The following is a 12,957-nucleotide window of genomic DNA, read 5'->3' as shown; positions in this document are numbered from 1 at the left end:
TTTATATTAATCAATATCCCAGCAAATTATTTATCATTATTTGGTCATATTGCTAAAAAAAATAGTCTGGCCCACAAGACATCTCATTGGAGACAACCCAACACTCCTGTTTTAGAGTTTTAAGTGGCTAATTCCCCCTGTTACTGTTCATTCCTTATGGCTGTCCCCCACTTCCTAGTGCATCATCAGAATCACATGACTGCAGAGAACCGTTGAGCCATACATCCCACTTCTACTAGATAAATACAAACTTTCTGTCCTCTTTTTTCAGCTTCTGCTCCTTAATCAGCATATCTAAGCTTCTTCCTTTCCTCCAGAGCGGGGGTCATCAACTCCATTTGCACAAAGGCCAGCTATTTCTTGACAGAGGCTGTGGGGGCAAAACATAACACACTAGAATAAAATTAATATTTTGGTCTAATTAACATATTCTTGTAAAAATATTGCTCTTTTCCTTCAAAAATTAATGAAATTTTAAGCCCTCAACAGTAAGATCAGTCTATTTCACCTATACCACAGCCAGCCACAAGATGGCGATTGAGATATTTTAGCTACATATTTCTGAAACCCTCACGATGACTATCACCGAGTTTGATGCTGTCGTGAATGGCCAAAAAAAGTTGCAAGAAACAGATCTTCTGTGTCGATTCTCAGAAAGGGAAACTGCGCTCTCAAAGAGACTGATGTGAAATACTGATTAAAAAAAAAAAAAAAAAGAAATTAATCAAGATAATAATGATAAGAATGTGTCAACCATGCCAAACTACAAAATTTTAATATTTGTGTGGTTCTTGTTTGATAAGTTGCTAGGTCAAAGGTTTTATTCAAACTTCAAGAAAAGATGTTCAACAATGGCATGCATTTTTCATCATTTTGATTTTCTGAATTTGATGATTTGTCCAAACACTTGGCATCCTGTAAATCTGGATGCATAATAGGGAACACATTAGTAAATCATTTGATGTATGCTGATGACCTCATTGTTCAGAGTTCAGTGATGATCTTCCGCACAAAAGAGGATCAGATGTTGAACTTTCCTGTCTTTAAACTGTCTAACAGTAATCTTGAAGTCTGTAGTAAAGTTAAATACCTTGGACATTTTATCACAGATAAAATGATGGATGGTGATGATATCTACAGACAATGCTGCAAGATTTATGCACAAGCAAACATTCTTGCTCGTAGGTTTGGTTTTTGTTCATGCTTTAAAGACTGTTGTCTCTGTTTAAAGCATATTGTACGCCTTTGTATACTGCACACTTATGGAACTATAAGAAATCAAGTATGCGGAGGCTACAAGTAGTCTACAATGATGCTCTGAGATTACTACTGAAAAAACCAAGATGGTGCAGTGCAAGTGAGATGTTTATAGGTGCAGGGGTTAATACTCTACATGCTGTATTAAGAAATCTTGTGTATAAATCCATGTGTCGACTTGATTCAGCTGGGAATTAAATTATTTTGGCCTTGATGGACATCAAACATAGTGCTGTTAATTACATGTCACCACTATGGAAACACTGGTACAGATGCCTGTTTTTAGTGTAATTTTATTTTTTGTGCTTTTCTTATATTGAATCTGATTCATTAACTTGTGCCGTTATGGTAACATGCATTTATTGTTCTGTCCTTTTTATGTGTTGTTTTGTATTGTTTTTAATTCTCTGGACCTAGAGTCTGTAATAAAGTATTGAATTGAATTGAATAATTCTCTGGGGGCTGTATGTGAAGCCATGGGGGGCCTGATGTGGCCCCTGGGCTCCTCCCAGGGAGCCATCATTTCTATGAAAGAAACTATCCACTGACATACAGACCATAGCACTATGTCAGGCCTCAGATTAGCCTACCTAAAAAAATCCTACCTCCTTTGAGTTTCTCTTCCTCATGACAAACTGAATTGTTGCAGTCTTTCCCTGATTATATCCTGCATTCAGCTGTCACCCTCTGCTGCAATTCCTGTTAAACTTTTCAAAACCCAGTAATGCCACCATGCCTATCTAGAACAAACAACATAAGAACTGGATATCACAAAACTACATAACATACATGATTAATGATGGCAATTATAGTTGTTATCGTAGTAGCCCTGTAAAAATGATTACAAAGGTAACAAGCATGAAGCCTTACAGTTAGGGAGAAGGAAGCAAAGATGCTCACTGAATCTAGTTGGAGTTCTGCAGTTAGCGATCCTGTTTGATACCCAAATCTTTATGAGGTCTTCTTCTGTGACTAAAAACTCTGAGTTGCTGGAACAATGTCTGTGGATGAAAGTAGTTTTTATTCACTTGTATTTTTAAAGAGTTATTAAAGTTTTGTAAAGTCTCCCAGTGTCTAAAATTTCAGATATTTAAAGCTCTGTCTTCTACCTTTGTGTAATTAGTGGCAGCTATCACTTCAGAGGACAGTTTAATTGTACGCCTCCATTCACACTTTGAGTTCAGTCATTTGTCAAAGGCATGCTAAGTGCTCGTCCTAATTGCATTGTTCATTCAAGGCCAAAGAACATGTTCCACTCTGGATGAGTCCCTTAGTAATAATACTTCTGACAGCAGAACTCTTGTTCTTGATCTCGCTGACATTCAGAAACAGTACATCCAATATGCCTCATTTTAGAGTCACTTTTAACTCAACTTCTGGGACATTTTAACTTCGATGTTATGGGTATAATCACCATTACTGTCTAACTGTAACCAGCATCATTATAATAAATGCTCAGCTCGGCCCACTCACCTTGCCAGCATGCTCCGACTGTGAGCTGCACGTCGATCTGAGAGGGGTGGATCGGCCAGTCGTCAGTCACCAGGTAGGGATCATAGGTGACTCCGTCCACATAGAGCGTCACCACTGGGAACTCTACGTTGATGACGTAGTAATGCCACTCCTTGTCACAGATCTATCAGGGAGGACAAAATGGAGAAGAGAGTAAGATGTCAGCTTTTATGAAGCTTTTATGAAGCTTAACAGACTCAAACTGTTGCTCTGAATTTTATGAATCTGTTTGCTGCTATTGTCATCAGTTTTTATGGCTGGAAAGCTTCTGTACCTAACTGCTTTTTTTTTAGAAGGGAGTGTTTTCATTGGGTAGAAGATGTCACCTGCTGAAAGAGAATGTCCAAGAAATGTGGAAGTCGCAGGATGTACTTGCTGTTTAACCTTGTGTTCACGTACATACATGCCTGGCTGCATCATGAGCGAAATTGAAAATATACTCATCTATATGCAACAAATGTTACTTGAAGGAGACATCCAGAGGGAACACACTACAAACATGGTCCCACTTTCAATGATGTTGATTCAGAGATCAGAACTTCCTTATAGAAAAATCATTAATCAGTCATAATATAAGCTCAGACTGATGACTGGCAGTCAGAATACATCATCACCAAAGAACATTTTCCTCTATGCAGGAACGTAACAGTCCTGGGGTCTCACCTATGAAACAGAGTAGCATCAATACTAAAATTGCACATGTGCAAAAAACAAAACAACATTGGTGGCGCCCAAAATAGTTCAGATTTACGATACATTGCGCAAGCACATCTCCACACAATGTTCCTAATCCACCTGGAAATGTGTGTACGTAGATTTTCCTCCTGTTCTTCCCTTTATATGCCTACATTCAAACTTAGACAGTGAATGACTGGAAATTGGTGGTGGGAGTATTGATACTGAAGGATAGAAATACTGGTACTTACAAAGTACTCTTCAGGTATTGATTACTCTAACATAGTATCAATACCAAATGCGTACTTTAAATGTGTCTTGTCACCGCTTCTCCCCAAGTGCTTCCTCATCTCTTTCCTCCAGACTGTGTTGCCTTCACTGCTCGTCCAGGTCATGTAACCTGAGAGACCAATCAGACATCTCTACCCTACCGTACCATGTGACTTTAAGGACCAATCATACACAAGTAACAGATCTCGGTGGCTCCACTAGCACGTATATAAACTTCTTCATCCTTCTCACTCAATGTGGCCTTGAAGTCAATTTCAAAATTGTAAGAAATTATAACAAAAATACTCTGAAGCCACATGTAAATGCCACAGCATGTATTTAGATCTAATTGTAGACACATAAAATTTATATTTATTTTAATCTATTTTAATTTTTACCCGCTTGCACAAACATTTTAATTTAATTTTCAAGGGCATGCACGGACAGGCTTGCCAGGGAAGTGCAGGGACACGCATGTATTCATATGCATAGTTAACAGCAAGAAAATCTCCTGCTCTACACTGTGTGGAAAAATCAGTGGCATGTTTGTCAGACGTGTTCCAATAACATTTAAAGAAGAGGAAGCTCTAAAAACAACGGATTGTTAAATCATTGGGCTCATTTGAAAACCAGACAAGAATTTTTTCCAAAGAAGTAATGCAAAAGAATTGGTATGGGAATGGGAAATTGGTAAGCATTTTATTCATAACAGAATGGTAATTGGCCATGACTTTTAACATTTAGTACATCTACATTTCATGAATTTCAGTTATGCCAAATTCCTCAATTCATGTTGGAAATATAGAAAGCGTTTTTCCTGATGACACATTTTTATTCACACAGAAGCACCTTTACATTATTATCTCTCTTTTAACTATTCAGAAGCGCAATACAGTATCAAGATTACTGAACACTGAACAGCTTTCCCAGAGTAAAAACAAATTAATGTACTAGAGACTGCTTTAGTTAAGTGATTTATTCAAAATGTTCACTATCAAATATTTCTGTGGGGAGATCTCACAGACTCAAAGACAGGATTAACAATCAAGGTCCCCTCATTAGAGGAAGATTACACAAATTAAATTTTACAAAAACGTCAAATTAACATATGAAGATACTTAAAACTATTATAGCTTTGGTCCTCTTGATGAAATCAAAAGATCCTGAATACTAATGAGGATATCTCTTACTATTTATACTTCTGATGATATAATTCTAAAACAAACACCAATTCTTTCCAGAGACAGCACACATATTTGAGACAGCAGAATCATTCACAGAAATTAATCACAGAGAAGCTGGCCTCCATTTTTGTAAGTTACTTAGGTTTTGTACAAACATCATATCTTTGGATTGCAGTTTTTCATGATAATGAACATTTTGTCATCAAATCAAGAAAGAAAAAATAAATACAAATAAATACAAAAAAATACATTTCCAGCAAGTTTCACGGATAAAGTATAACTTGGTTTGGGAAATTCAAATATAATGAAGATTCAGTGCAATAAAATAGAAACTGCTACAGTACAACATGATATTATACCATGACGTGACATGACATTATACAACACGACACAACATATATATGACGACATAACATGGATGTATTTTTCTGTGAAGTGCTGTTTTGGTTTGCTGACAGCTTTTTCATATTTAAGAGCAGAGAGATCTTTTGTATGTACTCCTTATTAGACTAAGTACTTATGTTAATTAAAGAGTTGTGGAGAATTATGGAGCAACTTCTATCATCTGTTGACTTAATACGTCTTAACATGACTGACTTACACATTACATGCTGACTGCTGACAAACTTCTCTATTCGAACACATATACACTATACATTATTTACGTATCCTTATACCTTTCCCTGCATTAAATAGTGCCACTACATTTTATTACCCTGATGTTGGAATATGTAAGGTTTAGCATTGCATTTTTTGGTGGCAGTAAGGTCACAGACCATCTCAGGTGACGAGTAGATTGCAAAAGTAATGTAACTAGGAGTGTAAAAAGTTTAGCTGTGAGTAACTCAGTACTATAACCCATTCCTTAAAAAAAAAAAAAAAAAGTAACTAGTGCAATTGGTAACCTTTTTTGAGTAACTACCCCAACACTGACTGAACTGTACAATACCAATAGATTGAACACAACGTCATTATACAGTATCATATAACTTGACACAGCATGTCTCTATACAATATTTGATGCATGGCTCATGATAATAGGATAATAAGACATCTAGAGATACATTTCAGCATCTTATAAACCAAAGAAAATAAACCTTTATAATGTAAAGTGCAGGATAAATGTTTATTTCCCTAATATGATGTCAGCTTCTCTTTTAATCATGCTTTATCCTTTAACTTTCTGAACCATTGTCAGATATTATCCCACTATCATGTTCTTCTCTGGCCCATTAACATCTGTTCATGTTCCTCTCACATGATTTATGCACCCCAACTGTGCGTCATAAAGTAGATATGCAATGAGCCAAACTGGAGGGGAAATCTGCAGGGAAGCATGATATTTCTGGTAAATGGAATATTGATATTTGGCAACAGGCAACAGAAAATTATAAACAATGGCTTGGGACAAGAATATTTTACTTCATTAATACTTTCTTCCAACTCCGATGTCCTCACTCCCCATAACCCTTTTCCTAGGTATGACTGTTGAATACCTGCTTGGCTCCGCTGTTAATCTCTCTTATTTGAAACGTTTCAAAGGTGTACTTTTTTGACAACCGTATGCTTTGCTGTTTTTCTTCCTATTTGAGAGTTACCCTTTCATCGTGTACAATGGGACAAGTTTATCAAACATCCGGCCGTCTCATGTCATTGGTGGAAAATTATGGTACACTATGTCCTCTTAGTTTAGAGCAATGTTGCTCTCATAGAGACAGAGGGCACATCTTTATCTTGGCATTTGTTGCAGGGAAAGGGCTCAATAAGTCTTTTACACCGACGACTGCCTAGAATGATGTGTATTCAGGTTGTCTGTCTATCCCTCCATCCCTGTGTCCTCACTTTCCCTATGAATGCAATACCTCAAGAATTCTTTATGGGACTTTCTTCATCTTTGCACAAATATCCAATGTGATATCTCAAGAACACTGAGCACAAATGTTCACTCTGACTCAGGAATGAGATTTACAAATTATGAAGATCACAGGACACAAGAAAAGGTGTGGGCCTCGTCTTCACCCCTCATTTCATTAAAGCATTCTTTTTAGATTTTTGCACAAATATCGCCTGTGACTCTGGGGTAGACTAAATACATTTTGAATGTCATAGGACACAGGTCAAAGTCATTTGGTTTTGGGTTTATGTTAATGCCTTGCTCATGAGTGTAAAATCTCAAGACTACTTTGAGGGAATTTATTTCAACATTTCCTAAACTGCCAACCTCGACTAAACAATTTTACACTAATGAAGAAAATGTGTGTTTGGTAGATTATTTCTTTGTTGTAACAACACTTACTGGCAATAAGTCTTATACCACTGGAGAGCCTGCTTATTTTCCTTTTAAATGGTGCCACATTTGTGAGGAACATGCATTTGTGGGATGAGCAGCAGAGCTAAGTATATGGGTTGCACCCATGAAAAATATGCCAAATTACATGCCAAACAGCTTATTCTACCATTGACTCCTGTTTGGTTTTGTTTGACATTTTGGAAATTTGACACTTTATTTCATAGTTCTCAGTATAGCGTGGAAGAACCAAACACGGCCACAACGACCTCCTCCCCATGCTGGTCACCAGCCTGGTCACACACTGCTGTGGGATGGCATCCCATTCTTCCAGCAGCATTTGTTGCAAATCAGCCAATGTGGTTGTGTTGGTCACTCTGGCATAAACATCACGCCCAAGCTGATCCCAGAAATGCTCAGTGGGGTTGAGGTCAGGACTACAGGCAACCCTATGAGACCAGACATTGGCTGCATGAAGTCTTTCCTTGACTGCAAATGTGTAGATGACAGCCTACAGGGTGAGGAAACAGTCTTTCTTGGGACACTCAATTCGAGGCTGTCTCTGACATCACCCGTTATATGGAACTTGGCCTGGAGATTGTACTAGGGCTCACTCCAAATAGTGCAGCAACTTGGTTTTACGGGACACCAGCTTTAAGGTGCCCGATTAAAAGAGGCCTATGCACATCATTCAAACGTGGTATGCCAATTCTTGAGGAAGAGACCTCCTGATCACTATAGCAGGGCTCATTCTCCCAGGTGCTCAAAACAAGAGTCAATAGCAACAGAATAAGCTGTTGTCATTGGCAGAGAAGATTGGCACAAGTTTCAATGTAGAGTTAGGAAGTCTCACATTAAAGCTCAAGGTCACTGGGCCTCATGTTCATTTCTTAGAGGTGAACAGGAAATCTCGAGACTGCTTTGAGGGATTTTCTTGCACAAATATCAAGTTTGACTCAGGATAAACCAATTAGATTTTTGAGGTTGTAGGTCATAGATACCAAAAGTCATTGGGCCTTGCTTATCCCTCTCTTGTGAATGAGATATCACAGGAACAGGTTATGGTACATCTTTTTCAACTTTTGCACAAATGTCCTCTTTTACTCAAAGACAAGCTGTGAAGATTCTGGCAGACGAAGGTCATGGTTTGGGCCTCATTTATATGCCTTTCTCATCAGATTTTAACAAACCACAAGACCACAGAAACCACCCCAGCTCTTCCTTTGACCCGCCATTGCACTGAACTGCCAAGCTGTATTTCTAGTTTTATATCACCCTTGGTTTGAAGTTTTCCTGGAATAATTTTCATGTGTCATGCTCACCAAAATGTGTCAGTACATTACCTATTTAACCCCTTCTCAAAACTGCTCGAGTGCACCACTCTTCAGCATGCTTGACCACTCACCCTGCCTGGCTGAGCATTTTAATTGATTGCACCAGCCCACTCACGCCTGTCTCTGCGTACTCCTGTCTCACCTTCCCTTTCCTCTGCTTTAGGCCATGCTTTACCTCAGCAGCGCCAGCGCTCATCAGCCGTACTTCACCTCTTCCTCTCAGCTCCACTGATATAACCTGGGACAGCCTTTGAACACTTAGCCTTGGGTAACCTCTCTCTCTAATGAAGAGCGCTACACGGCCTGCTTATTAACAACACACTAGAACAGCAGATGGGATTTCTAATCAATCCGATTCAATTTACATGCTATTGAGGTGAAAGATACAACATATGGCATATGTGTGATCATTCTGCACAGCTGTTGAACACATGTGCAGCCTGTCGATGTGCTGAGTTGTTGCATTGATTGAGGGATTATCTGAGGGTTGATTTCATGATGTAAATCCATCTCATGTAAACAGCATTGACTTTGTTTGACAAGGATGTTTGGACATAAACACACGTATAGGTTTCTACATGTCTTATGTAGTGTGCAACCAAGTTTTGGTTACTTGATTAGTCACACTTTGTATTACAAATGCAGAAGTGAGGCATCTCTAATGAGATGTGAGCAAAATGATCAGAGATCTGTTGATATTCAGGTCCTTACTGGTGAATGCAGGAGCTGTGCTGAATTTTAATCTCAAAAGAAAGGAATCCCAAGGATTTGGAGATGAGTCAAGAGCACCAGAGAGTTTCTACTCAGCCTATGGTACTTCAAGATCTTCACCAGTCTGTGGAACATCTTATGATGTTCTGCATGATCCTATTATAAGGATCATGATCAACCTATGATTGCCAAGGGGTGGATGATATCTATCTATCTATAAGTGCTGACAACAAGCTATGAACCAGTTGTTTTTTTTTTATGTTCTTTTGACCCTTAAATTTGTAGCTCCACCTCTGACCTCTTCCCAGGTGATTCTGGGGTGAGACAGGGGTGATTCTGGGGTGAGGCAGGGGTGCGTCTACACTCATCAGTACCTGTATGGACTAGATATGGGGAGGATACCAGGGGCAGCAAACTGTGGAGTGTCATTTGGCGATGTCCAGATCACTGATCTGGACTTTACTGATGATGCTGTAATCCTTTTGAGACTGTAGAAGTCCTTGTGGAGGCTCTTAACTTGCTGAGTGAAGGGGCTGAAGTGTTGGGTTTTCATGTCTCCTGAGCCAAAACAAAGTTCCAGGCATTTGAGGATGCCTTGGGCGCTGCCATCGAATCTGTATTTGTGAATGAGGAGAGCAGAGCATGGAAGTTGTAAAGTAGTTCATATACCAGCGTAACTAATAGATCTGCTGACTGCAAGGCAGTGATCAGTGGCAGACTTGAACTTGCACATGGGGCAATGGGGTCACTGAACAAGACAGTGTGGGGTTCCCGGTCTTTGGTCTTCCTGGTCTTACTATACTCTTGTGATGCTTGGACGCTGACTGATGGCCAAAGACACCGACTGGACTCCTTTGTGACAAATTCTCTTCGACACATCTCTGGGGATCGTTGGCAATACCGTGTCTAATGCAGGCATGCTCAAGAAAGCAGGGATGGAAGGGGTCAGCTGCCTGATATGGAAACGGCAGCTGCACTGTTACGCGCACCTGGTGCACTTACCGCATACCGGGTGCTCAGGAACCTGGTCCAGACACTGGGGGAGTCTGTGTGTGTCATGAAAGGAGCAGCTGAGAGGATACCTGGAGAGATTGGGCCTCTTGGCGTAGGCCTGGTTGATGGGCATCAGGAGGCCAGAGCAGCACAGAACCAAGGTTAACGTGGCAAAGTGCCGAACCGTCATGTGCTCCCATACCTGACCTGACTTGAATCTACTTCTGTCAGTTAAATCAAATGAATGAATTCCTGGGCTTATTTTACCTGTTAGTTGTTACATAGTCTAAGGAAACACAAATTAGGTGGCTATACTCCTGCATATACCCGTGAATACCATTCACAAAACCATTAAGTGGTTTCCGCAGTCTTCAAAAGCTGTGAATGTTGACTGTCACCTGGCATGTTTGTTTGACTTTATAAGTCATGAAAAATCTTCTCTTTTTCATTTTTCACAGCAGCAAGTGTGCTGCATGAGCATCAATTCAGGCTTTTTATTTATACCATGGCTTCATAATTGAAAATACTTGAAAAGAATGTGCCACTAAATGACACCAGCACTCTTTATAAGATTGTAAACCAGTGAAAGAATCAGCTTCAATGAAAGGAATGACAGCAATTCAAGCAATGCATTAACAGCCAGAACCTGCCAGAATGTTTCTGTGTTTCTCTGCAGAGCTGAGACAGAGAGAATCACTTATTAATCAATCACAAATGTGACAGTCTATCTGTACGTGCCATGTGTATTCATTTCATTCACATTGCAACCTCTGAGGATTTTATATTTATCGCCTATATGATCAGGGAACATAATGAAGTGCAGTAAATATATCTTTAATGTTTCTGATGCTCCACTTTAAGGTTACTTGTTTTTCAGCAGCCCTAATGAAGTACAACTTGCCGCCTGTATACATGCTGGAGACAGTACAGTATTCGCTTACATATCTGTTTAACCATCACATCTTGGGTAAATCTCTGTTTTTCTTTATGTGTTGATTGCAAAGATTGGTTTGTGTATTTTGATGCGCCCACACTAATCCCTCTGACATTTACACAATCAGAGGGTCTTCTCTCATGCTTTGCTCTGCTTCTTTCTTCTTTTTACTGTTCAGGATTTCAAAGACCCATATGGGACCTGAAAGCCTAGTGGGTGACTTCCTCTAGCAGCTTAGAGGCCCCCTGGTGGACTGGCATGTCAGTTGGCTATCTCTCTCAGAGGCTGAGGAAGGGAGACAATTTCTCGCCAAACAGTTCCATACTACTCATACTACCCTGTTTTAGACTCTATTCACTGTCCTCCTCTCTAAATAAAGGCATAAAAAGCCCAAAATATATCTTTGGAAAAAACTGACTCAGTCTTAGTCATGTTACTTCTTCTGAAGAGGTATTTTCAATCAGTCAAACTTTATTACATAGCAGTATTTATAAAAAACAATGTAGCACAAAGTGAACATGACCTTAAAAATCTACTATATGTGTAGCCAAATTGACCTTTAGCAACAGCTATGAACATAGTTAGCTTAAAGGCACCAGTTAACATGGTCGCTATTTCAACCGACACACTGGGATCATTACATCTGTACATGGGGAAATGAAGTCGAGACAGTAAGTTCTAACCATCAGTCAGCTGATCTGATGTTACTACTGCTCACTAATGTTAGTTTCGCTATCAGCATTAATGTTAGGGTAACCTTCTTGAGTGTCTCCATGTTTGTCGTTAACATTCTACACATCAGGTAGTTCTACAAGGTCTGAGCTCTCTGTATGCTCTCCAGTGGTCTCCAGTATCATGTGTCTAATACATGTGTCTAATACATATTTATATCTGTATCTGATACACAGCTTAGAAGATAGCATTATTTGTAGCGCAACACCAAATTTTTAGGTGAGCAAAAGTATTAGAACAGAGAGATTTATAATATTTTAGGTGAATAAAGCCTGTTGCATACTGCGTAAGACCAGAGAAATGTGTTCTTTTCCTCAAGGTGGCAAGAACAAAGTTATTTCTGGCCTGGACATTTCATACTTCACAAGAAACTCAAGTGCAGACCTCCTGGGAAGAACTCATAAGCCCTTAAAGTGCAGCACATGTCAATCCCACTAAGTATTAAACCCCACCAACGTCAAATTTCTGACCAATCACACAAGAAAAAAGTTCTGCCAGATGATGTGTCAAGAACAGGCTGCAAGAACTTCCAACCCGGGGCGACAGGAAAGGACTGACATCATTTCTTTCTTGCAGCCCATGCAGAGAGAACAAATGTCTCTGTTCTTGCTGAGTATGTAACAGGCTTTAGACTTCATAATCAGTAGGAAAGCCTTTGCTTGCAATAACTGTGTCAAGCCTGTGACCCACTGACATCACCAAACCTTTGCATCCTCTTCTGTGATGCTTTCGCTTGCTTTAACAGCAGATTCTCTCAGTTGTTGACTTGGCCAGTCTAAAACCTTCCACTTCTTGCCCCAATGAACTCCTTTGTTGTTTCAGCAGTGTTCTTGCACGATGGGATCTTACAATCAGTGTGGTGGCAACTTTCCTTAAATTGGCAGACAAAATGTTTCTGTAGACTTCTGGGTTCATGTTGTGGCTGCCATCATGTGTTACATCATCGATGAAGATGAACAAGCCCATCCAAGAAGAAGCCATGCAAGCCCAAGCCATGACATTACCTCTACTGTGTTTCACAGATGAACTTGTATGGTTTGGATCATGAGCAGATCCCTTCTTTCTCCA

The 12,957-nt window shown here is 39.5% G+C and overlaps 1 protein-coding gene and 1 pseudogene across 1 annotated transcript in view; one reads left to right on the top strand and one right to left on the bottom strand.

Annotated features, from left to right (window-relative positions):
- LOC121522310 (calsyntenin-2-like) overlaps window positions 1-12,957 on the bottom strand; it is a 347,129-nt gene that overhangs the window by 61,066 nt on the left and 273,106 nt on the right. Inside the window, exon 9 of the mRNA XM_041806529.1 lies at window positions 2,731-2,893. Within this exon, the coding sequence (XP_041662463.1) occupies window positions 2,731-2,893 (163 nt within the window). The remainder of the gene's footprint in view (window positions 1-2,730; window positions 2,894-12,957) is intronic.
- LOC121517767 lies at window positions 9,197-9,404 on the top strand (annotated as a pseudogene).

The sequence above is a fragment of the Cheilinus undulatus genome, linkage group 2, assembly GCF_018320785.1.
Source record: "Cheilinus undulatus linkage group 2, ASM1832078v1, whole genome shotgun sequence".
Taxonomy (NCBI): Eukaryota; Metazoa; Chordata; class Actinopteri; order Labriformes; family Labridae; genus Cheilinus; species Cheilinus undulatus.
The sequence above is the reverse complement of the archived record's forward strand: the minus strand, read 5'-3'. Positions and strand labels throughout refer to the sequence as shown.